The 24,840-nt window shown below is 28.9% G+C and overlaps 2 protein-coding genes across 4 annotated transcripts in view; one reads left to right on the top strand and one right to left on the bottom strand.

The window, feature by feature from the left end:
• Positions 1-5,342: 5,342 nt before the first annotated feature.
• Positions 5,343-11,393, top strand: LOC105108967 (protein SUPPRESSOR OF npr1-1, CONSTITUTIVE 1-like). Of its 2 annotated transcripts, none has more exons than XM_011003502.1 (7): positions 5,343-6,131; positions 7,242-8,313; positions 8,416-8,724; positions 8,796-9,686; positions 9,768-10,533; positions 10,752-10,822; positions 10,951-11,393. In XM_011003502.1, the coding sequence occupies exons 1-6, from the start codon at positions 5,632-5,634 to the stop codon at positions 10,766-10,768; spliced, it is 3,555 nt and encodes a 1,184-aa protein (XP_011001804.1). In that variant the 5' UTR covers positions 5,343-5,631; the 3' UTR covers positions 10,769-10,822; positions 10,951-11,393. The 2 variants fall into 2 exon arrangements, with proteins under 2 accessions (XP_011001804.1, XP_011001805.1); XM_011003503.1 differs by having other exon boundaries at positions 10,941-11,393.
• Positions 11,394-17,261: 5,868 nt separating this feature from the next.
• Positions 17,262-24,840, bottom strand: part of LOC105108964 (mannose/glucose-specific lectin-like) — a 20,294-nt gene continuing 12,715 nt past the window's right edge. Inside the window, exons 1-7 of one of the 2 annotated variants that reach the window (XM_011003496.1) lie at positions 20,130-20,221; positions 19,839-20,048; positions 19,288-19,521; positions 18,749-18,952; positions 18,395-18,628; positions 18,083-18,286; positions 17,262-17,772 (exon numbers count right to left, since the gene is read on the bottom strand). In XM_011003496.1, coding sequence (XP_011001798.1) covers positions 17,524-17,772; positions 18,083-18,286; positions 18,395-18,628; positions 18,749-18,952; positions 19,288-19,521; positions 19,839-20,048; positions 20,130-20,132 — 1,338 coding nt within the window. In that variant the 5' untranslated portion in view covers positions 20,133-20,221 and the 3' untranslated portion in view covers positions 17,262-17,523. Of the gene's footprint in view, positions 17,773-18,082; positions 18,287-18,394; positions 18,629-18,748; positions 18,953-19,287; positions 19,522-19,838; positions 20,049-20,129; positions 20,222-24,840 lie in introns of those variants that run through there. The other variant, XM_011003494.1, reaches the window with a different exon arrangement.

Below are 24,840 nucleotides of genomic sequence, written 5' to 3'. Positions count from 1 at the left end.
AATGACATGGTATGGAGATCTATGCAATGTATATATATATATGTGTGTGTGTGTGTGTATGTTTATTTTTCTTTTATATAGTTGGGTATATTTAGAATGCTCGCAATAATATGATTTTTAATGAAAAAGAAACAAACTACGATGATGTATATTATTCTTTTTTTCATTGGGTTATTACTTGGATAAAATATATTGAAGAAAAGTTTTGCTATTCTAGATCAAATTTAATTCATTAATCATAGGATTTTTTTTATGTGTTAATAGAACAAATTTAAAAAGTGCTATTCTAGATCAAATTTAATTGATTAATCACATGGTCTCTTTTTATAAACTAATAAAACAAATTTAAAAAGTGATTCTTCTTAGGTGTATCCTCCTATAGATAGAATGAAATGGAATGTTGACACATCTTCAAATGGCAAACCAAAGCCTTTAGAATTGGTCTTCATAGACATCATGCAGGAAAATTCTTTTATATTTTTTTCTTGTTTAAAAGGTAATATGGAATCTAATGAAACTGAGGTCCTGGTAATTTAAAAAACTATGTTTTTTAGCATTAATTTTTGTTATGCATTTAACAAGTAATGAGTTATTGAGTTAAATTCTTATAATGTCATCAACTAAATTAAAAGGATAAATATTATATGAACTTAGCCTTTGCAAATTGAATTCAATTATATTTTAAATACTTGTAATATATTTTCTTTCTTAGTGTTTTGATCATGTTTATAAATAAAAGAATCATGTTGTGGTTCATTTAGCCAAACATTCAATTCTTAAATAAGTTGACTTAGTTATCTAGTTATAAATGCTTTTATTGAGGGTACTTTTATGCTATATTTTGATTGTGTTTAGTATTTGTCAGTAAGTTTTCTAACTTTATAGAATTTTATGTATTCTTATAATTTTTAAGCCATGTTTTTAATGTCTATAATAGTTGATTAATTAATTTTTTTTTTTATAAAATAAAAATAAATGAACAATGTTTTTTCCATTCATTTTAGTTTATTAGGTAATTTAATTTAGTTAATAAAAAGATCATTTTAATTCTGAAATTTAAATATATTTAAGGATTGTTTATATTAAATTATTTATTAAAAAAATTTTTTGCTTTCAAAATAGTAAGGAATTTACACATGTTATCCATAATTATTAATATTAGAGATATGGAACAAGCCTAATGGGACAAGTAAAGACTCCTTGTAATCATCCTATCAACTATCCTTTTAAGGCCTGTTATTATCTCATCAACTCAATAATTATCAATTTTAAATCTTGTTTATTTTTGTATTTAAAAAAAAATTAAAAATTTTTGAAATTTTTTTATTCATTTTAAATTAATATTTTTTGATATTTTAGATCATTTTGATGTATTTATATAAAAAATAATTTTTTAAAAATAAAAAATATTTTTAAAAATAATTATAATCATATTATCAAATAATCAAATAGAATCTAAACTGCAAGAGTTTTACCAAAAATTTAAACACTTTAATATATTTATAAATAAAAAATATTTTAAAAAATAATTATAATCATGTTACCGAGCAATCTAAACTGCAAGAGTTTTACCAAAAGTTTAAACACAATCGTCGGCTTGTCAACTTATTAACATTTGAAATTTTGGAATCATGAGGATGATGGAGTTTGATATCACAAGATTTTTCAGGCGGAAACATTTGAAATTATGTTAGGAGAAAGGGAAAGAAGATGCGAATCTCTCTCCATCAAAATCAAACCTGTCAATGAATTTAATTAATTCTTTTATTATAATGACATGGTTTTTTCATTTAACAATAAAGAAAAGGTAAATAACAGTATATTTTTTTATTTGATTTGATTTGATTTTTAATTTTTAAATAATTTTAAAGTATTTTACAATTAAAAATAGATTTATTGAAATCTATATGATGTATTTAAGATCTTTTTAGGTGAAAACAAGTTCATATTTAAGTTATTGGAGTCACTAAACTCAAATTGTAATTTTTCAATAACCATAATAAGTAAATCTAAATGATAACAGATTATCGGTACACATAAATATGTTTTTTTATTATATTTAAATTACAAAATATTTTTTTAAAAGAAAATATGAGACATGTAAGCTAGACTTTTCATTTGAGAGTGGTTAGGAAGGCCTAGATCTTTTTATTTAATTTTAATTCCTAATTAATATCATTTTTCTATTTTTAAAATTATTAGATTTTATTTTTTAAAATAGTAATTAATCTTTTTTATAGTTTCTATAATTTTTTAATAATTCAAAAAAAATATTTTAATTTATCTTTAAAATCTTTTTTCTTTTAAATTTTAAATGGATCAACTATATTTGCATGGCATATTTATAAGAATGAGAATCATATATTTTTAATATTTAAAATAAGCCTACAAGATAAATAAAAAATGAAAAGATAAATTGTGTAAAATGTGAAAATATTTTCATGAGCATATAGTTTTTGCTTTTTACTGTAACTATCAATTTTCTATTTTAGTTTTTAATTTGTATTCATAACTGTTTAGAGACTTTATTAATTAATATAGTTTTTAATTTATTATATTAAATGTGGATATCATCTTTTCGTTTATAAATTAACAAAAAATGCATTTAGAAATGTAGCTGCAATGTTTTTACCAAAGTTTTTAAAGTTGGCCTAGCTGCCCGGTTCAAGGCTTAGTTCCAGATTTTGGCCAGATCATCGTATTTTAACCGAATCATTAAATCGCTCAGGTCAATTTTGATTTTTTTAAAAAATTAAAATAATATCATTTTAATAAAAAAATAAACTAATTGCAACCAAGTTTTAAAAAGGGTTAGGCCGAGTTAACCGGGTCGCCGAGTCAACCCGCCAAGTTATCCTGGGTTTTGAATTTCCTTGTATTTTTAAATTTAGCTCGGTTTCAGCTCTACATCAGCCAGATTCTAAGGTAACCTATCGGACTGGATTTCAAAACTATAATTTTTACCATATTATCTTATTATTTTTTTAATATAACTTTAATTATAATAACCTACCACTATTCATCGTACGACCTCCCACTCGTCTATCATGACCAAGGTTTAGGAGTACTATCTATAATGAAAAATGCACTAGATATTGTCAAACAATTATTTCAATATAAAAATTAAATTAGTTATTATTAATTATTTTGAAACCTCAAATAAATAAATAAAAAATAAAAAAATAAAAAAATAAAAAATAAAAATAAATAATTAAAAGAATATGAAGAATGTTCAAAAAATTATCAAAGACCAGTGGAAAAGTATCTAAATATTTAGAGTTGAAACATTAACAATTCAATTATAACTGAAGAAGATCATGTTAATAAGAAAAATTCATGATTAAATGTTTAATATGTTTTTAAATTAAAACAAGTTAAGATTTCAATTCTTAAGATCTTGAAACTCAGACTCTTATTTTTTAGTAATCATTGTTGTAACTTATTTTTAGATCCTCGCATAAAAAAAAGAAAATACAACAAAAAATTAAAAAAAATAATATATCAAAAAAATATAGCAGTGGAAAAAGATGTCCAAGCGCCCAAAAAAAAGGAAATATAACAAAAAATTAACATATATATATATATATATATATATATTATTGCACTAAACACATATATCATCTTTTGTTTTTTTTCTAATCGATAAATTTCATAATATAAAACATTACATCTATAAATGAATGATGTTGTATTGTTTTTGTTATTTATAATATAATTATAATTTTAGTAATTTACCACCCACTCAATGTACCACTAGTCTATCATCATAATTTTTAGAAGTGCTACCTGCAATGACAAATGTAATAGATATTATCATAAAACCATCTTAAAACCATCTCAAAATTTTAAAATATAATTTCAAATAATTTGGTGTTATGGTAATTTTATAATATAAGTTTTTTTTCAACCACAAAAAAAATCATTTAGTTTGTAAAATAGTTTTTATTTTTTAAGATGGGTCTGAAACATAATTGTTTCTTAAACCTTGGTTTTATAAAAACTAAAATAATCTGCTTTTTATTTTTTTGTATATAAAAATATATTTTATAATAATTTAACTAAAAAAATATTTTTTTAAATCTAATTTTTTAAAAAATCATAACTTCAAAAGTTACAATAATGCCAAACACAAACTAATATAATATGGATAAGATGATAATTGATAGAATTATTCAATGTAAACAATATATATATATATAATTACTCAAGTATTTTTCAAAACAAATATACTCATAAAGATTGTAATAACTTAATTTTTCAAAAAAAGTTTGTATTTCTTAATAAAAAAAGAATATGAAGGAAAAAAGAAAAAAAATACATTACATGATTTAATATTTTTTCAAAATACTAAAAACATTAAAAAAATACTTTTTATATTTTACTTGCATCTGGAACTTAATAAGAAGTTAAATAAACTCATGATAGCCTTGACCTAAATGTTTTTAAAATATACAAGAAAAACCAATTTTTTTTTAATATAAAAAATTACAAACTTATACATAAAATATATTCTTATTAAAAATAATAATTTATCTTTAAAATTACTAGGTTTGATCCATAAAACCATGATTTATATTTCTGAAATGGATTTGATTTAATTAATAAATAGACTAATGATTAGAAAAATATAAAAGTTTTTAATAATTATTATTAAACAATAATATAATTTACTTCAAGTATAATATATTAAAAATAATAATATATTTTTATATATAACTAATTCACGTATCCAAACTTTATAAATTAGTAAGAATTTTTAATAATAAAAATATGAGACAAAACTCCGAGTCCTTATAAACTATATATATATATATATATATATAAATCTCTGTTGTTTTTACAGTACAAAATACAATCCAAAAAAATAATCATCCCACACGTGCGGCAAAGCTTTGCACACTTAAAGTAAGGACGTGATGGTAAAGTGAAGACTTGTAAGGACTTTGTAAGTTACTATTTTTTCTTTTTTTTTTAAAAAAAAAATATTTTTTAAATTTAAATTAATATTTTTAAATTATTTTAATATATTAATATAAAAAAATAAAAAAATATTATTTTAATATATTAAAAAAATAATTTAACAAATAATCACAATCATACTTTCACGCTTTCCTAGAATAATGCCATAACACGGTGAAGACATTACTTTTGTGAAATTTCGACGAGCCTTCTTACATTGGAAACCAAGAAAAAGTTTTACTGAGTAGGAGCCACATGGAAATGTAATTATTATTTTTTTAAATATATTAAAATAATTTTAAATATATTAATTTAAAAAAACATTTAAATTTTTTTTAAAATACTTTTCGAACACAATCTCTAACCCCATCTAAATGTCAAACTCACCAGCTGAGGTACAGTAAACCTGTTCGGTAATTAATATCAAAGTGACTTCAAACCACAGATATCTCTGATCATCAGTTCACTTTTTCTTGTTTCTATTCACTTGTGTGCGTACCTCTTCAAATCAGATTGCTTTCCCTGTAAGGCTAAGCCCAAATATGGTTCAATTTCTAACAATTTATGGTTGGAGAAGCAGATCAGGTGAAGAATATCCGATTAAAAGTCCCTTCTTTGTTTTTCAGCATCTAGAGAATTTCACCCTACAGCCTCGTGTAATTTTTTGATCTCATGGCTTCTTCTTCTTCTTCTTCTTCTTCTACATCAACCATCAACCTTCCAAAAAAACATCATGTCTTCCTTAGCTTTAGAGGGGAAGACACCCGTGTTGGTTTTACCAGCCACCTTCATGCAGCTTTGGAACGGAAAAGCATCCTAACTTTCATAGATAATGACCTTAGGCGAGGAGAAGAAATTTCTCCATCACTTGTAAAAGCAATTGAAGACTCCATGCTCTCTGTGATCATTTTTTCCCAAAACTATGCATCTTCCAAATGGTGCTTAGATGAGCTATTGAAGATTCTTGAAAGCAGAAAAATTAGAGGGCAGATTGCTATTCCAGTATTCTACGCGGTTGATCCTTCTGATGTAAGAAAGCAAAGTGGAAGCTTTGGAGATGCATTTGCGCAACTTGTAAAGAGGAAAGCTTTGGAGATGGAGGAGGAGCAATGTTTCAGAGCTGCTTTGAACGAAGCTGCCAACATATCTGGCCATGACTCAAGGAAGATCGAGTAAGCTTTCTTTAATGTATAATATTGGTTAATTCATTTATATATAGAGGGTTTGGATTGCATGATTTTCTACTCTAATACATCTATTGATTTGATAATTTGATGTTTAACTAACGTCTTTTTATTTCAATGATCTGAAAATGAAATTGTTTGTATCCAAAATAAACCTCTTCAAAACAATTATGAATAATTGGACTCAATTGAAAGACTTTTATCAATAAGAACTAAATCAGATGCTTCAAGCAATTCAAAGAAAATCCAATTAAAATGGTTGGCTTCGACATATTGTGTGAAGAAAAGCAAAATGAGCTTTGTCAATGAGCTATCTTTATATTATATTATAAACTAAGTGAAAATGAGTTTCACTCTAACCCAGACAGAAAATCATTATTAAAGCTATAATGACATGATAAATTAACTTAAATTCTTGGATTTTTTTGTTTCTTACCATTTGAATCCTTAAATTTTATAGTTTTATATTTTGATTCTTAAACTTTATTTGGTAGATCGTTGCTGGAAAAAGATTAAGAGAAAATGAATTTGATAACTCATATTCCATCCATAAAACATTGTCACCTGTAATAATTAAAGCATTAAAGAAATTTTACCCTTAAGGTAAAAGTAACCAGCGGCACAATCAACTGCCTTTGTGAATAGGAATTAGAGGCAAGATTAGGTGAGGTTACAAAACTAGTGGCAGTATTTAAGCCGACATTGAATTTAATTATGACCGAATATTTTTCTTTACTAAAGTATAATAATATAAATTATATTTTAAAATTTTACATAACAAATTAAATTTTTAAATTAAAATAGTTATTTAACATGGTATTAAAACATTACTAATTAAATTACTATGATTTTAAATTATACCAAAACATTACTAATTAAATTACTATGATTTTAAATTATACCACCCCCATTCTCGCTTTTAATTAAAATTAATTAATAACACAAGTTAATATTAGTTTGTGTAAATTTCAAATTTAAAAAAATATTGATAAATAATATAAATCATATAAATTTATAACATGCATGCATTAATTTTTCATTTTCAATCTTTTATTATGTCCATTCCAATTAACAAATATATGTTCTTTAAATTTGTAGGTCCGAGTCTAAATTTATCGAGGAAATTGTCGAAGATATTCTGAATAAATTGTGCAAAATCTTTCCCGTCCACCCCACGAATCTTGTTGGAATTGATGAACACGTGAGGAAAATTGAATCTTTGTTGGATACGGAGACACAGGATGTTCGGATTGTAGGAATATGGGGAATGGGTGGTATAGGCAAAACAACTATCGCTCGAGCTGTATATAACAAAATTTGCACCAAATTTGAAGGGTTTTCCTTTATGGCGAACGTCAGGGAAGAATTAAAAAGACGCACAGTGTTTGATTTGCAAAGAAGATTTTTCTCGCGAATACTGGACCAGAAAATTTGGGAGACGAGCCCTTTTATAAAAGATAGGCTTCGCCGAAAAAAGGTGCTCATTGTTTTTGATGATGTAGATAGTTCAAGGGTCTTGCAAGAATTGCTACTCGAGCAACGTGATGCATTTGGTCCTGGAAGTAGAATTCTGGTAACAAGTAGGGATCAGCAAGTGCTGAACCAAGAGGTTGATGCAACATACGAGGTAAAGGCATTGAATCACATGGATGCTCTTCAGCTCTTTAAATCGAAAGCCTTCAAGAAAACCTGTCCCACAATTGATCATATATATTTGTTGGGCAGGATGGTGACCTATACAAAAGGCAATCCACTAGCTCTTGTAGTTTTGGGCTCAGCTCTCTGTGACAAAAGCAAAGAGGATTGGTACAGTGCATCGAATGGGTTAGGCCAGATTCAAAATGTTGAAATTCTAAATGTGTTGAGGGTCAGTTTTGATGGACTGAATACGGAGCAAAGAAGTATTTTTCTTCACATTGCATGTTTCTTCAAGGGAATCAACCGCCTCCATTTTACAAGAATATTAGAGAATAAATGTCCTGCTGTGCATTACTATATAAGTGTTCTAATTGATAAATCTCTCGTATTGGCTTCGGACAACATACTAGGGATGCATGATTTACTACAAGAAATGGCTTATAGTATTGTTCATGAAGAATCTGAGGATCCCGGTGAACGTAGCAGGCTGTTTGATCCTGAGGATATCTATAAAGTATTGAAGGAAAACAAGGTTAAAGTTAAACTCATGAGCTTTGTTTCCCTCTTTTTGATAGCTATGTTTACCTTGGTTCCACATGTTTTATGAATAATTTATTCTTTTTATATATTTCAGGGGACAAAAAGAGTTAAAGGCATGAGCCTTGACATGTCCAAATCAAGGAAAATGAGCTTGAAAACTGATTCCTTTGCAGGGATGAACTGTCTTGAATTTCTCATATTCTATAATCCCTGTTGCTTCGAGGTCGAAAAAAACAAAGTGCACCTTCCTCACTCTGGCCTTGAATATCTTTCCAATGAGCTTAGATATTTCCACTGGGATGGATTCCCTTCCAAATCTTTGCCACAGGATTTTAGTGCTGAAAACCTCGTCCAGTTTGATTTTTCTGAGAGCAAGGTAGAGAAACTTTGGAGTGGAAAACAGGTATGCTGCTAACATTTCTATCTATGAATTATAGAGTACCAAATTCTAATCCTCTCAATTTTTTGCAACAGAATCTTCTGAATTTAAAAGGAATCAACCTCAGTTCCTCTCGGTATTTGACTGAATTGCCAGATTTATCAAAAGCTAACAATTTAGAGTTTATAAATCTTAGTGGTTGTGAAAGTTTAAAAAGCGTTCCATCGTCCTTTCAACATCTGGAGAAACTGAAACGCCTTGATCTTACCGACTGCCATAATTTAATAACTCTTCCTAGAAAGATTGATTCAAAATGTCTCGAACAACTTTTTATAACAGGTTGCTCAAATATCAGGAATTGTCCAGAGACTTATGCGGATATAGGATATTTAGACTTAAGTGGGACTTCTGTAGAAAAGGTGCCCTTGTCAATCAAGTTGAGGCAAATTTCTTTGATTGGTTGCAAGAATATTACGAGGTTTCCAGTGATTTCAGAAAATATACGAGTGTTGCTTTTGGATCGAACTGCTATAGAAGAGGTGCCTTCATCAATTGAGTTTCTTACGAAACTTGTGTCTTTACACATGTTCGACTGTAAAAGGCTATCTAAACTCCCAAGCAGCATCTGTAAATTGAAATTTCTTGAAAATTTCTATTTATCTGGTTGCTCAAAACTTGATACCTTTCCAGAAATCAAGAGGCCTATGAAATCTTTGAAAACACTTTACTTGGGTAGAACAGCAATTAAGAAGCTACCATCATCAATTAGGCATCAGAAATCTTTGATATTTCTTGAGTTAGATGGAACATCTATCAAAGAGCTACCGGAGCTTCCACCTTCGTTGTGTATTTTATCAGCAAGGGATTGTGAATCATTAGAAACCATATCAAGCAGCACTTTAAGCCAATCGATACGTTTGAATCTTGCAAATTGCTTCAGATTTGATCAGAATGCAATAATGGAAGACGTGCAATTGAAAATTCAGGTCTCTCTACATTCCCTCTCTCTCTCACACACACAGTCGATTAGATTTACTTATTCTAATTATATAATTTCTGTCATACAGTCTGGAAATATTGGAGACATGTTTCAGATTCTCTCACCAGGAATTGAAATTCCACATTGGTTCATTAATCGAAGTTGGGGATCTTCAGTTGCCATTCAGGTACCCTCAGACTGTCATAAGCTCAAGGCAATTGCTTTCTGCCTGATTGTTCACCATACAGTTCCATTAAATGATTTGCTTCAGGAAGACAAAGCCATAAACATTAAATGGCAATGCCATGCCAGAAGTAATAATTGTGAACATGATGATATCATTTTCAAGACAGAATGTGAGATATATAACTTCCAGGATTCAAAGATGCGTGACTCGGATCACATCTTATTGTGGCACGAGAACTGGAAAGAAGATTCTTTCAGTAAATACTCTGACAAAGAAATTACATTTGAATTCTACCCGAAAGCAAAAGCAAAATCTTTCGATCGGAACACCACAGAGATGGAGTTGCGTGAGATTGAAAAGCATTGCAAGGTGAAAAGCTGTGGGGTCTTTCTTCTATTTGATGAGAATCCACATCTATTCAGCATTTCTGATGAGGATTTGAGTGACCAAGAAGATGATTACTATTCTCTTTATTCCAGCATTTCTGCTGAGGATTCAGGTGATGAAATTGATCATGAAAATGGTGATTCAAAATCCTGCAAGACTAGCCCAGCAACGTCTTTTTTCTCCCACCGAAAGGGTTATCTACTTCTTCTATGGTTCTTGACATTTGCTTATTTCTTTCTCTCATGGACATCCCAATTTTGTTTTGCACCTCAATTCGATCGTAAGTTGCCTTTTCTACCATTACTACTCTTACAACTTATTTTCTTCTTCCAAAAAATGTATCGCATAAAATTATGAACAATAATTGTCTGGTCCGGAAAGTGTTTTTAGGTTCTTGTTTTTGTGAGATCATTTATTTTGCAGTTTTAGGAGAAATAATCAAATGTTAAGTACTCATCAAGATTATCTTTGTTCTCTTCTCTCTCATTTTCTGTGCAGATCCACCACCAACTTGAGCTTCGAAACAGAGTGATTTCCTATTTCCTCTACTTCCAGATCTCGAATTTCAGGTAATAATTTAACACTCAATTCACCACTTTCATCATTTTACACACACACAGACACATGGTTCGGAATTTGTGATATTTAGTTGCGATTTTTTGTATTTTGAGTCTTTGAAATTTGAAGTTTTGGACAGGTCCTATTCAGGTTTATTCAGAGAGCAAAGCAATGAGTGAAGCTAAAAGTTTGGCAACAGAACTTACCAGCATCAGATGGATTTACTTTGTCAACACCAACTGATAGACCTGTTGAAACTACCGATTGTGCTATTTTGTTTTACGAAGGTCCTTTTTTTGTGTTTGATTTATTTGGTCTGCTATAGTTCAACTTGTGCTCGGTGACTCTGACAAGTGTGCTATTATAGTTGTCTTCCCTTCATTCTTGTTGCTGATTGTTTCTGATGCCTATGGCTATTAGTAATTCTGCATCTACTTTTTTGTTGTTCAGATTTTTGAGTTTATTCATTGTCATACACTGCAATCTTGTATTGTAACAGTGATCAATCCTTTTCTGAAGGAGTTTCGAGTAGATATTGAAAATTGACTAGTTATAATTGAAAGTTTAGCTCTTTACTTTTCATTATTTTTTCAATACATGATCGATACAGCTGTTTCGGGTAAAAATGCTATGACAAAGTTGGATTAAGATGTGTTTAGCAATATGGTTGAGATTGTTTTTTAAAATATTTTTTATTTAAAAATATATTAAAATAATATTTTATTATTATTTTTAAAATTTTATTTTTGATATTAATATATAAAAATAATCAAAAAAATATTATTTTTGAGATTGTTTTTTAAAATTTGACTTGGGGCAAAAAAAATATTTAAGGTTGTTGGAAATCACGGTTGTGCCACCACTGTAAACATTATAAACAGGCTCTAAATCTATGCTTGATTGCAATCATAAGGTGTTTATATGGTGAAGATTCAAGAATCAACCATGACTTATTGAGAACCAGTACATATCTCTTAGATAAAATCCTAATCAATGTAAGAATTCTCTACGAAAGACGATTAGTGTTAGATTTTTTTATGAGAATCATTATTGAATTAGTTTGATTTTTTGTTAGAGTAGAATTTTATTTGAGTACTTTAATTTATTCATGGTCTAAGATTTAATGTCTATAAATAGACTTGTAATTAAAAAATATAATTCATAAATATAAATAATTATAAAGAAGAGTTCATAGTGTATATCTTATGAGAAAACACTTAATAAAAAATATCCCTCCTCTTAATTTTTCTTTGTTTTTAACTTTGTTCTTTAAGTTTAGTTTTTACAATATCTATCCTTTTCTCCGATAAATGGTATTAGAACTTATGTTTTATTTTTTGAGATGGTCATTCCAAACTTCTCATTTTCATGTTCTTGTTTGAAAAAGAATAACTATAAGATTTGTTGTATTCAATTAAAAACTTGGTGAATGTTTTTAAAATGTATGGAAAACAGTTAAAAAAGGTTTGGAGGAGCCTACAGAAAGGGTTCCGTTGACTTAAGTTTAAAGGGAGATTAAGATTGAGAAAATTTTTATTTTTATACATTTTACATGGACATCTAATACTCAATTCACTAATATTTCTCGAATTAGATAGTATATAATTAAAAAAAAATATTAAGATCGAGAAAATTTTTATTTTTACACCTTTTACATGGACATCTAATACTCAAACCACTCTTATTTCTCGAATTAGATAGTATATAATTAATAAAAAAAAATTACCCCAATACAATAACTCATCATCTGCAACCTTTGGTATGAAAATCTATATATTTATAAATAATTATCCATTACTTATATCAAACATATTGTCACTACACGACGTCGGGCGACGACTCCACTCCTTTTTTTTGTTTATTTTTTTAAAACAAAAAAAAAAGAAATAATTTAGTTTTTATTTGATTGGGAAAAATAAAGATTTTATTGGAGTCGCCATCTAGTAATTTGAGGGAACTAGAAATCCAAAATTAAACACTGGTCCCAGAAATTCGGGTACTGGGTTAGTTATGATTAAGGGAAGGTAGACACCACCCTTAAAACATCCTTTCAGAGAAAGGTTACCTTTACTTGTGTGTTTTTCTTATTTGATTCAAATGCTATTATATTTTGAGCTTATTTGTAAATTTTTAACATGGTTAACATCGGTCTCTAAAAATAGAAGACACGTTAAAAATGACATCAGTCCCTAAAATTAGGAGACTTTGTCTAAAATGTCGACGTTTATCCTTAAAAAGGAGAGTTACGTCTGATTTACCAAAATAAATAATAATGGACATAATCCATATTTGGTATTTAAATTTTTGACATCGGTCCTTTTGTGTAAATAAAAGAGACGTGTCGACAAATAAGATTTATTTTATAAAATAAAAATTATTTTGATATCATTGACAAATAGATACATCAATTCTTGAAAATTAGGTTTTTGATCCATGAACAGTATATATAATAAAATGGGTGTTAAACCCACGTCGTTATTTATTTTGGTTTGTTTTTGTTTTTTTTTCACATGCAAAAAATTTACAATTATTTATATATAAAAATATCAAACAATACCATAAAATATCATAGAAAATTACCTGAGTACCCCTGTCTAGGCAAAAGACTGAAATACCCTCGGATTTGCTGAAAATTTATGAAAATGCCACTGGCGGCTCGTGTGGCTCACGCGCGGTTACTGTTGACGACGGCGAAACTTTCCAGTGAGATTCCGGCCAAAAGATGATCGATTCTGGTAGATATGAGGACGAGGATTCTGATGGTGGTGGTCTCGTTGGCCGTTGATGGCTAAGGAGGGAGAATCGACGACTTGAAGGTCGATTGGCCGATGACGGTCGCGGCCTTTTTTCGGCCAAAATCGCCGGTGAAAAAGTGTAAAACGACCGGGGTTTTGCTTCAGAGGAGGCGATTCACGTTTTTGTGGTGGTTTCGCGGCTTGAAACGGCAGGAAATGGGAGATCGGCGGAGAGAGAGAGAATCGCCGGCGAGAGGAGAGAGAAACTCTGGGTTGTGCTACGGTGTGGACGCATGTATAGTGCGCTCGTGCGTCTGAAGGCTGTGAACCGCTGGATATCGGATGAACAGATTGTGCGGCTGTGATTCGTTTGATCTTCAAGGTGATCGGATGGTCAAGATTGAATGGCTACGATCTGGTGTGGCGCGGTGTACCGAGTGCTTGGTACACCTGCTGACGTGGCACAACCAGATCGAAGGGCAGATTATTTGAAAGGCTGAGATTGATTTGGGTTTTAATCTGGTGTGATAAAGCCTATTATATCCTAAGAAATCAAAAGCTCAGATCTAAATACTATTAGATCTAACGGTTGGGATATTTTTAGTATTTTTCAATTTATTAAAAAAAAAATTAATATCTTACTAGGGTGCAGAAAAATATAAGAAAAATGAATAGTATTTAAATAGTAACACAAACGGTAATACTCGAATTCTGAATTGAGATTCAGAATGAATATTTTATCTTTTTCTCCTCCCCGTGTCTTGAATTCATTAGCTGTTTATAGCCAATGAATTCAGACAACAATTCACGGATTGTTAAAATTTTCAACTTCCACCGATTACTATTTGTCTTATTATATATAATAATACTAAATAATAATAATAATAATAATATTTATTTATAGGGGTAAAAATTAAAAATTCAAATCAGTATTATAAAAAGTTTTTCATCCGCTAAAAATCAATTTTAAATTATAAAAAAAACTTTTTTTATACGGGTATCAACTCGGTGGACCGGGTTTTTTGACCAAAAATACCAGTTTTGACCAAAAATAGTCCGAAACTCATTTTTTATCGCGGTCGACATGGTGGGACCCGTATTAACCCGGTGGACTTGGTTTTGACCGAAAATGACGGTTTTGACCCGAAACAGCCCGAAACTCATTTTTCATCCTGGTCGACATGGTGAGACTTGTATTGACCCGGTGGACTCGGTTTTGATCGAAAATGACAGTTTTGACCCGAAACAGCCCGAAACTCATTTTTCATCGCGGTCGACATGGTGGGACCCGTATTGACCCGATGGGTTCAGTTTTGACAGAAAATGACGGTTTTGACCTGAAACGTCCTGAAACTCATTTTTCATCCCGATCGACATCGTTTAACCCGTATTGACCTGGTGGACTCAGTTTTGATAGAAAATGACGGTTGACTCGAGAAAATATATTTTGAACTCTTGTTTTTCTTTTTTTTTCTTTTATATATTTTTTTGTCATGAATAATAAGATAAAATAACATAAAATTTTTTTTTAGTGAATCCAAAATTGGGTTACAACACATATATAAAAGAATAATGAAAACATGTATTATTTAACTATGTTAATTAAATAATTTACAAAAATATTGATTTATCTCAAATTTATTCGTTATATTTTAATAGTACTATTAATTCTTTATCAATTATCTACATAAAACTGAAATTTCTACACATTTATTAAAAATTTCAACTCAATAGTAAATTTAACAAAATATAAAATAGAACCGTTAAATAAGTCATTATTTATTTCATCACAAAACACCTAAGTCACTAATTCAATATAAATTTTATCAATTTATAAATAAATATAATTTTATAAAATCTTAAATAATCCTAACATGTACAAGTCATAAATTCATAAAATAAATTTGTATGAGAAAAGACTATAAAATAAATAAACACCCAATCAAAATATATATACTATAAAAAATTTGCAAAAAAAGAATCAATATTTTAAAATTAAGTTCAAACAAAAAAAAAAGATTTACTTAATTAAAGTGCAGAATTCTCAAAAAGATCTGAATCAATACTTAAATGTTGATAAACTGAATATTGTGATGGTTGAATTTATTATACGGGTTGAATTATGTTCAGGTTAAGAGGGAGGGGTTGTTTGTTGTTAAAAAAATGCATTAAAAAAATAAAAAGAAAAAGGTCAATTATTAGGATATAACTTAAATATCATTAAACCAACATAATTATTTCATAGGTCATTCTATTAGTAAAAACATTAAGCCATCATATCATTTATCTTTTTAAATCACACAATATTTTTTTTAGTAAATATATAAAAAAAATTATTAGCATATATTTATAGAAATATATACTTTATTGTTAGATTAATTTTTTTAGTAATGTTATCTTTAAAAATTTCACATTATCATACTGTTTGATTGTATTTTTATTTTTTATTTATTTATTGTGATTTTCTTAATATATATCAACAAAATTTTCAATTAATATATAATAATAAATAAATAAAATTAAAAATTATATCAATAAAAACCATCACATTTCTTCGTTTATAATTATCTATCTTCCGACAGTAGTTAATCAAGTGAAATGGATACAAGGGAAATTCAAAAATCAAAATTAAGAGAGGTACCGTAGTTCCCGTACTTCTTGGATTTCTTGCCTTGGTACACCCCGTAGGGCACCGTCCCGCTTGGACCTCTCGGTAATATTATCTCCATCTCTCTGAGGTCGACTTCAATACTCCACTTAATGACGTAGAAATATAGGAAGACATAACCTCAAAAAACACGGAGTTGACAACCAGAAACAGCAGTTCAAAGCTACGTTGTTCCATCATTCTGTAACTTCAAACGGTTCTTTAGAGCATTGGCTTCAGGGTTATCTCTAAAGCACTGATGGAAGCCAGATTTCAGTGAAAAAACAAAGACTCCTGTCACGTCTAAGTGAGGAAAGGAGTGAAAAATACCAATAATACGACTAGCCATCTAATCGCCGACCAGCAAGCACTCCACGCACAGCACAGTGGGGGAGGCAGGCAGGGGCCTGGCCCCTGCAGGAAATTTTTTTTCCAGCCCCCTTCCTTATAAATATTGTAAAAATAATTAAAAATTTAACTTTACTTCCCTTAATTTTTAATTTGGCCCCCTTAGTTTTTTTTTCTTGCTCCGCCCTGGCACAGCAGACGACACATATCTCCAGACACGACGCATATCTCCTGACAAAATAATTACTTGCTTATATTCTTTAGATTAATATTGATGTTAAAATATAATTAATTTTAAAGTTTTTAGTTGTTATTATATAAATAATTAAGGATTCAAATATAAGATTATAAAAAAACCAATCTTTTTAATTTTTAATTTTTATTATTTGATTATCATCTACATAGTTATTTGTGTTTTCTCCTACATTGCTGCGTGTGGCTGAGGCAACTTTGTAAAAACATAATTTCTGTAATTTCTTTTCGTACAGGCTTGGATCATAGTTTTTTAATAATCTGTGGAACATTCAGGTTGGGGTAGTTAATTCCCGGTAAAGATGTGTTTGCTACAAGAGATTGTTACTGGAAAAAATATAATTTAAAATAAAAAAATTAATTTGAAATAAAAAAAATAACAAAACTGTTCGATCTCAAGTCAAACAGGAACTATATAAATAACTCCCGAGTTTTAATTAGAACGTCCCAAGGGATTTCAACCACTGATAGGGCTTACATTATTCCTGCTTTTATTCAAAGTCGCAATATTTATTAATACATGATACAACGAAGCATCAAGAAACCTAGCACATCACAGAGCTATGAAAGCCCTCGTAAACAACACTAACAAACAACAAAAACAGATTTATATCCGTACATTATTAGAGCATATAAGAACAACATCATGAACAAAGCATCGACGCAGTGACATTGTGTTGTATCCATGGATATTTTAGAGATAAAACAACTGATTTCTTCCAATAAGAAGTTAGATTGTCGTCTGTGGTTTGACAAAGATGCCAATGGCGTCGAGGTAGTGTCCAGCTCTTCCATGGAATCCAACCACCGTATTATTATTTATCGGGATGGAGAAAGGAGTGCCGGAACCGGTCCCAAAAGGTCCATAAGTAGCCCTATTTGTAGTAAATGACAGCGATGTGATCGTTAATAAAGTGCTGAAATTGCCATATGTCCCACTTATGGATATCAGGTGTTCAGAAGGCCAGTTAATAAGAACCTGCAAATAATGCAAAGCAAAATACGTGAACTATAGATATATTTTAATTAGTCGTTTATGAACCATAAATGCCTTGTTGTTTCAATAATTGTTTTCCATACGTGAAACAATGGTCCTAAATAAAATTAGACGGGACTGGGACAATCAAAATCTCAGCTCGTCCCATGTATATACTAGTGCAGCCAAGCTCGAACAAATTATAAAAACATTTTGACAATACAAACGGCAAAAAAATTTTCTAGGATAATTTTGTTCTTTTGAAATATTTTCTATCGAAAAAACTTAACACACCACAAGAGGGAATACTTACAGTTTTCCTTTCACCAATGTCATTGGGGTTGTTGCCTCCGAATGTTGCAGAATCCAAGTCAGTCGTGTCCCGGAAAGATATAGACTTAATGTTTAATCCTACGTTGATGACTATCTGGTTTATACCTCGATTTGTAATGTAACTCCATGGATTTCCACCTTGGCCTCCCCATGGACCAATTGAAATAGTTCCTTCTATGTCCCTCTGCATCGTTACCAATAAACACTGTTACTGAGTTTTTTTTTTTTTTGGGTTCTAACTGCAAATTTAAAACCTTTTTTTAAGAGAAAAAAGAAAAGAAAAAAACTTTACAGGTTTCACATGGATGCCAATTGCATCAAGGTAGTGGCCTCCTCTTCCATGAAATCCAATCACGACCGAACCTTCAATTGGTATGGAGAAAGAAGTGCCGGTAGCAGTTCCAAAAGGTCCATGTGTAGTGAGATTAGTTATGAACGATAGTGATGTGATCACCACCATTCCAGCATAATTTCCATATGTCCCCGTTATGGATGTTAGATGCTCTGAAAGCCCATCAATCTCAATCTACACGTAAGTTGCATCATAGAATATTGTATATAGTATTAGCTTAGCTAAATAAGGAAGAGAAAAGGAAATGCTTCATTTGATTTGCTATCCTGTGCAAGCCATAAATGCCATACTCACTCTTCTTTCTTCACCAGTGTCATTAGCATTATTGCCGCCAAAGTTTCCGTACTCTTGACCATTGCCGTCTTTGAAAGAGAGGGACTTGATATTGGTTCCTTCATGAACAATTATCTCTTTTATCCAGCTTCCCACCCTAAAACTAAAAGGATCTCCACCTGGACCACCCCATTGCCCAACTGAAATGCTTCCATGTGAATTTGCCTGCATGCAAAGCAATAGTCATAGTCAGTTATTTCTGTTGTTACTAGCCATATGGCTTGACTCACCTGCATTGCAACACTTGGGCGAATGTCTTAAAAGGATACATGTCTTAGAAAAACTAGACGAGGCTATAAAATGTCACAGCAAAATGGCGTACTGGTATATATATATAGAAGAGGACGCTAGCTTAAAAGAAAACAATATTCATAAAATCCATCTATATTCATCCAAAGAGAAGTGAAACTATAAGACTCAGACGAGGACGCATACTTAGAAAGAAAACAAGCATCAATAATAACCATATTTACTGATAAAATATAGTTGAATGAACTTACCGGTGTCACAAAAATACCAAGTGCATCAAGGTAGTAACCACATCTCCCATGGAAGCCAACCACGGCGCTATCTGCTATAGGGATAGAGAAAGTTTCACCAAGAGCTGTTCCAAAAGGTCCATATGTAGTGAGATTTGTAATGAACGATAGGGAAGTGATCACTAATAGTCCTTTGTAGCTTCCATAAGTTCCGCTTATAGATTTCAAATACTCTGAAGGCCATTGGATCTCAATCTATACAAAACACAACGCGCGCATAAAATAAAAGGTAAGTGCTGCTGATCTGTTAATATTTTTATTTATTTTTTGAAAGGCAGAACGTATTAAAATTATAAAGGGAAATGAAGTACAAAAACTTTCAGCAAGAAACAGAGATAAAAACCCCAAAACAGAGATGAAAAGGATAAAAAAAACCGAAAAAGAAAAACATAACAGACAGATTATAAAAGATCTACAAAAATGCTACGAAGTCAGTAATACGATTTTTCCAATCCATCAGCTATGGAATTAGCCTCCCTGTAATTGTATTAATATATGAATAGCTAAGTCACCTTTTTCTGTTCACCCCTGTCATTAGGGTCGTTGCCCCTGCCACCGAATGTCCCAGAAACCAGGCCACTGGCATCTTTGAAGGAAATGGACTTGATATTTCCTTCTACACGGAGGACTATCTCAGTTATCCCACCGCTTGCCCTGTAACTCCAGTGGTCGCCACCTAAACCTCCCCATGGTCCCAATGAAATGATTCCTTCCAAGGATGCCTGAGCACAAACCAGTAGTCATCATCAAAACACATGTATCTATTAGCATGTGAAGAAAATATACCTTAGATAGTTTCATACCATTTGCTTAGACGAATGTGTTGACTGTTGGAATGTATCTGTTCTTTATGTGGTGGTTAGTGTAATTGTGTGGGCGGTATATATAGACGGATTGGAAACGGAGGGAGGTACATATAGGCGGATTAGAAACGGAGGGAGCTAATAACGAGAGATTTTTTATTTTTTATTTTTTTGATCAACCTTTCAAAATCCTTCAAAAGCCTTCTTTTCTTTAAGTTACTCCATTGTTTGAGGGTTTTGGAGGAAAACCTTATTATTTTACAAGTATGCTTTTAATTATTTGTCAAAGTTTTCTTAATAAGGGAATTAAATCCTAAACAAACATAAATTCAATTTGTGCAAAACATTATTACTCCCTCAAAAAAAAAAAAAGAATGATCAAGTATTTTACCTTCCATTTTCTTTCCCTTGTTTATTTCAAATAAAGACAAGAAACTTTTTTGATATTGATAAAAAATTACAATACATATGTTATTGTACGAAAACGTGCAGTATAAACTTTAATAACGCAATCCAAAAATTTATGTGTCAGGACCACAACAGCATATGACTTATCGTATGAAATGAAGAAATTTCTTACGTGGTTGCAAACAAAATTTATCATATATTGAATTGTTCATTGAATGGAATATATTCCCTGTTATTGTCGGAAAACGTGCAATATAAACTACAGCATATGACAATTCTGAGATTTATCGTCAGAAAGAAAGATTTCTTACATATTACTAGATGATAAAACTTGGGTGGTGCATATGTTATTGATATAAAGAGACTTGCGAGAGTGTTAAATATAGTGATAGATGTAACACAATTTGGATTAATTTGATATTAAAAACGATAAGAAAAACTTAGATTATTATGGCAATAAAAGAACTTTGCAAGGCGTTTGAGTGTGTCTTTTGCCAATTTGATAAAATGATGAATGGAAAAAATTCTATATGAAACCTGGACTCGATCGTAAGGGAACTGAGAGTGTTGTTGAAGGTGTTTTCGAAAGAAGAAAGATTTCTTCAAAGGAGGAATATAGGCTTTAGAAATATAGGACTCCATATAATTCGCATATAGTGGCTGTGAAATTTTCTATTTCAATGTATTTTCTTGATAATGGTAGAAAAATCTCTATCATACAGGAAGAAAAACGTGCAATAATGCAATACAATAAGCAAAAGAAACTTTGTATATTGACCCAATACATTGAAGTATTCATTGAAAGGAATAAAACGTGTAATTTGCATATAGGCTTGTATTTATCATTATTATAGATGTAAGTGGTCCAACAAGACAAACTGTCCCTGCATGTGAAGGAGAAGGATAAATCATTGTATGAGAAATTACCCTACAAGCTTTATTTTCCTGCATGTAAATCATTATACTTTAAGTTCGGTAATGCTCCAATCATGTTTTTTGCATTTTAAAAACATTTTAAAAAAAATATTTTTTATTTTTTTATTTGCTTCAAATTAATATTTTTTTGAATTTTTGATATGCTAATGTTAAAATTAATTTTTTAAAATTAAAAAAAAATATATTATTTTAATACATTTTTAAATAAAAATATATTTTAAAACCAACCACAAACACCCTAAATCGTTATACTTTTACAACCCAAACTAATCTTTCTTGTACTCCACTTGTTTTGTTTATTCTTTCTGATGACTTGTCATCACTTTGCGACATTATTTTTTTTATTTGTAGTGAAAAGATTATATTTTCATTCAAAATTATAGCACAAAACTTTGCTTTTTTATTTTTCTTTTAGTAAATCATCAGTCAATGAACTATAATTTTGATGATATTATTGCTTTTATTATGGAATGTGTTAAATTAGAAAATATTGTATTATTAATGTATTGACTTACACATGCTACACTGTAACACATGTACTACCCTAATAATATAAATAGTAAAGGTGGCTATCTCATTAAATTAAACCTTTCAATTATCACAAAACTTGTTTCAACTTGGTATCAAAAAAAAATTTATCTTAACAGATTTATTCTAAAAACAGCAGCCCCTCTATTACTTTTCTGCAACAAAATCGTCTCCTCTATTTGTTGTCTATTGCTACCTCTCCATCAGCTAATTATTCTTCAAATAGCAACCCCTCTAATTATTTTCTATTTTATTTTTCTTTTAGTAAATCATAATTATTAGATAAAGGATTCAATTTATTATATCAATAGGTTAATCTTCAAGTCATCATATTAATCTATTTTATTAATGTTTTTTAATAAATAATTGAAATGACATCATTTTATTTTTTTAATAAACAAAGAATTCATTTAACCAAATTTAAATCAAATTATATTATATTAATTAAGCTGGGCCTTCAACTTTTACGTCATACGATAATGTCATCCTCCCTTAGCACACTCAAGGGAATGATCATTTTTTCTTGGCATGTCCAAGGTAATGACCATTCTCTCTTGGGTCTAATCTCGGGGATGAACTCATTCTCTATGGGCTTAGCTATTTTTGATGTCTTAGATGCTAATGTTTTTACACATTTTAGTTATAAAAGTTTTTAAAGTACCTCCCATATTCCCATAAAACATTAATATAGATATAAGAGATATTTATCCATTATTAAATACAATCAAGGTAAGATTACATCTTTTAAATGTATAAAAGTCCTTCAAACACCCATTATATTCTCATCAAATATTAGTATAGATATAAGAGATATTTATTCCTCATTAAATATTATCAAGGTAATTACGGTGCAGGCCTTCATCTTCAGAAAAAGAGAAGACTTATGGGTAATAAATATCATGAGACCTTTAAAATAAATATCATTCTCTATTATTCTAACCTATCGGACTGGATTTCAAAACTATAATTTTTACCATATTATCTTATTATTATTTTTTAATATAACTTTAATTATAATAACCTACCACTATTCATCGTACGACCTCCCACTCGTCTATCATGATCAAGGTTTAGGAGTACTATCTATAATGAAAAATGCAATAGATATTATCAAACAATCATTTCAATATAAAAATTAAATTAGTTATTATTAATTATTTTGAAACCTCAAATAAATAAATAAAAAATAAAAAAGTTAAAAAAATAAAAAATAAAAATAAATAATTAAAAGAATATGAAGAATGTTCAAAAAATTATCAAAGACCAGTGGAAAAGTATCTAAATATTTAGAGTTGAAACATTAACAATTCAATTATAACTGAAGAAGATCATGTTAATAAGAAAAATTCATGATTAAATGTTTAATATGTTTTTAAATTAAAACAAGTTAAGATTTCAATTCTTAAGATCTTGAAACTCAGACTCTTATTTTTTAGTAATCATTGTTGTAACTTATTTTTAGATCCTCGCATAAAAAAAAGAAAATACAACAAAAAATTAAAAAAAATAATATATCAAAAAAATATAGCAATGGAAAAAGATGTCCAAGCGCCCAAAAAAAAGGAAATATAACAAAAAATTAATATATATATATATATATATATATATATATTATTGCACTAAACACATATATCATCTTTTTTTTTTTTCTAATCGATAAATTTCATAATATAAAACATTACATCTATAAATGAATGATGTTGTATTGTTTTTGTTATTTATAATATAATTATAATTTTAGTAATTTACCACCCACTCAATGTACCACTAGTCTATCATCATAATTTTTAGAAGTGCTACCTGCAATGACAAATGTAATAGATATTATCATAAAACCATCTTAAAACCATCTCAAAATTTTAAAATATAATTTCAAATAATTTGGTGTTATGGTAATTTTATAATATAAGTTTTTTTTCAACCACAAAAAAAATCATTTAGTTTGTAAAATAGTTTTTATTTTTTAAGATGGGTCTGAAACATAATTGTTTCTTAAACCTTGGTTTTATAAAAACTAAAATAATCTGCTTTTTATTTTTTTGTATATAAAAATATATTTTATAATAATTTAACTAAAAAAATATTTTTTTAAATCTAATTTTTTAAAAAATCATAACTTCAAAAGTTACAATAATGCCAAACACAAACTAATATAATATGGATAAGATGATAATTGATAGAATTATTCAATGTAAACAATATATATATATATAATTACTCAAGTATTTTTCAAAACAAATATACTCATAAAGATTGTAATAACTTAATTTTTCAAAAAAAGTTTGTATTTCTTAATAAAAAAAGAATATGAAGGAAAAAAGAAAAAAAAAATACATTACATGATTTAATATTTTTTCAAAATACTAAAAACATTAAAAAAATACTTTTTATATTTTACTTGCATCTGGAACTTAATAAGAAGTTAAATAAACTCATGATAGCCTTGACCTAAATGTTTTTAAAATATACAAGAAAAACCAATTTTTTTTTAATATAAAAAATTACAAACTTATACATAAAATATATTCTTATTAAAAATAATAATTTATCTTTAAAATTACTAGGTTTGATCCATAAAACCATGATTTATATTTCTGAAATGGATTTGATTTAATTAATAAATAGACTAATGATTAGAAAAATATAAAAGTTTTTAATAATTATAATTAAACAATAATATAATTTACTTCAAGTATAATATATTAAAAATAATAATATATTTTTATATATAACTAATTCACGTATCCAAACTTTATAAATTAGTAAGAATTTTTAATAATAAAAATATGAGACAAAACTCCGAGTCCTTATAAACTATATATATATATATATATATATA

This window comes from Populus euphratica, unplaced genomic scaffold (assembly GCF_000495115.2).
Source record: "Populus euphratica unplaced genomic scaffold, PopEup_1.0 scaffold237.1, whole genome shotgun sequence".
NCBI lineage: Eukaryota > Viridiplantae > Streptophyta > Magnoliopsida > Malpighiales > Salicaceae > Populus > Populus euphratica.
This window is presented reverse-complemented; position numbering and strand designations above follow the sequence as displayed.

Coding starts and splice junctions, on each gene's coding strand:
- LOC105108967 (XM_011003502.1), top strand. CDS start 5,632: ATGGCTTCTTCTTCTTCTTCTTCTTCTTCTACATCAACCATCAACCTT. Junction 8,314..8,415: donor AAGTATTGAAGGAAAACAAG/GTTAAAGTTAAA, acceptor TATATATTTCAG/GGGACAAAAAGAGTTAAAGG. Junction 8,725..8,795: donor AACTTTGGAGTGGAAAACAG/GTATGCTGCTAA, acceptor TTTTTGCAACAG/AATCTTCTGAATTTAAAAGG.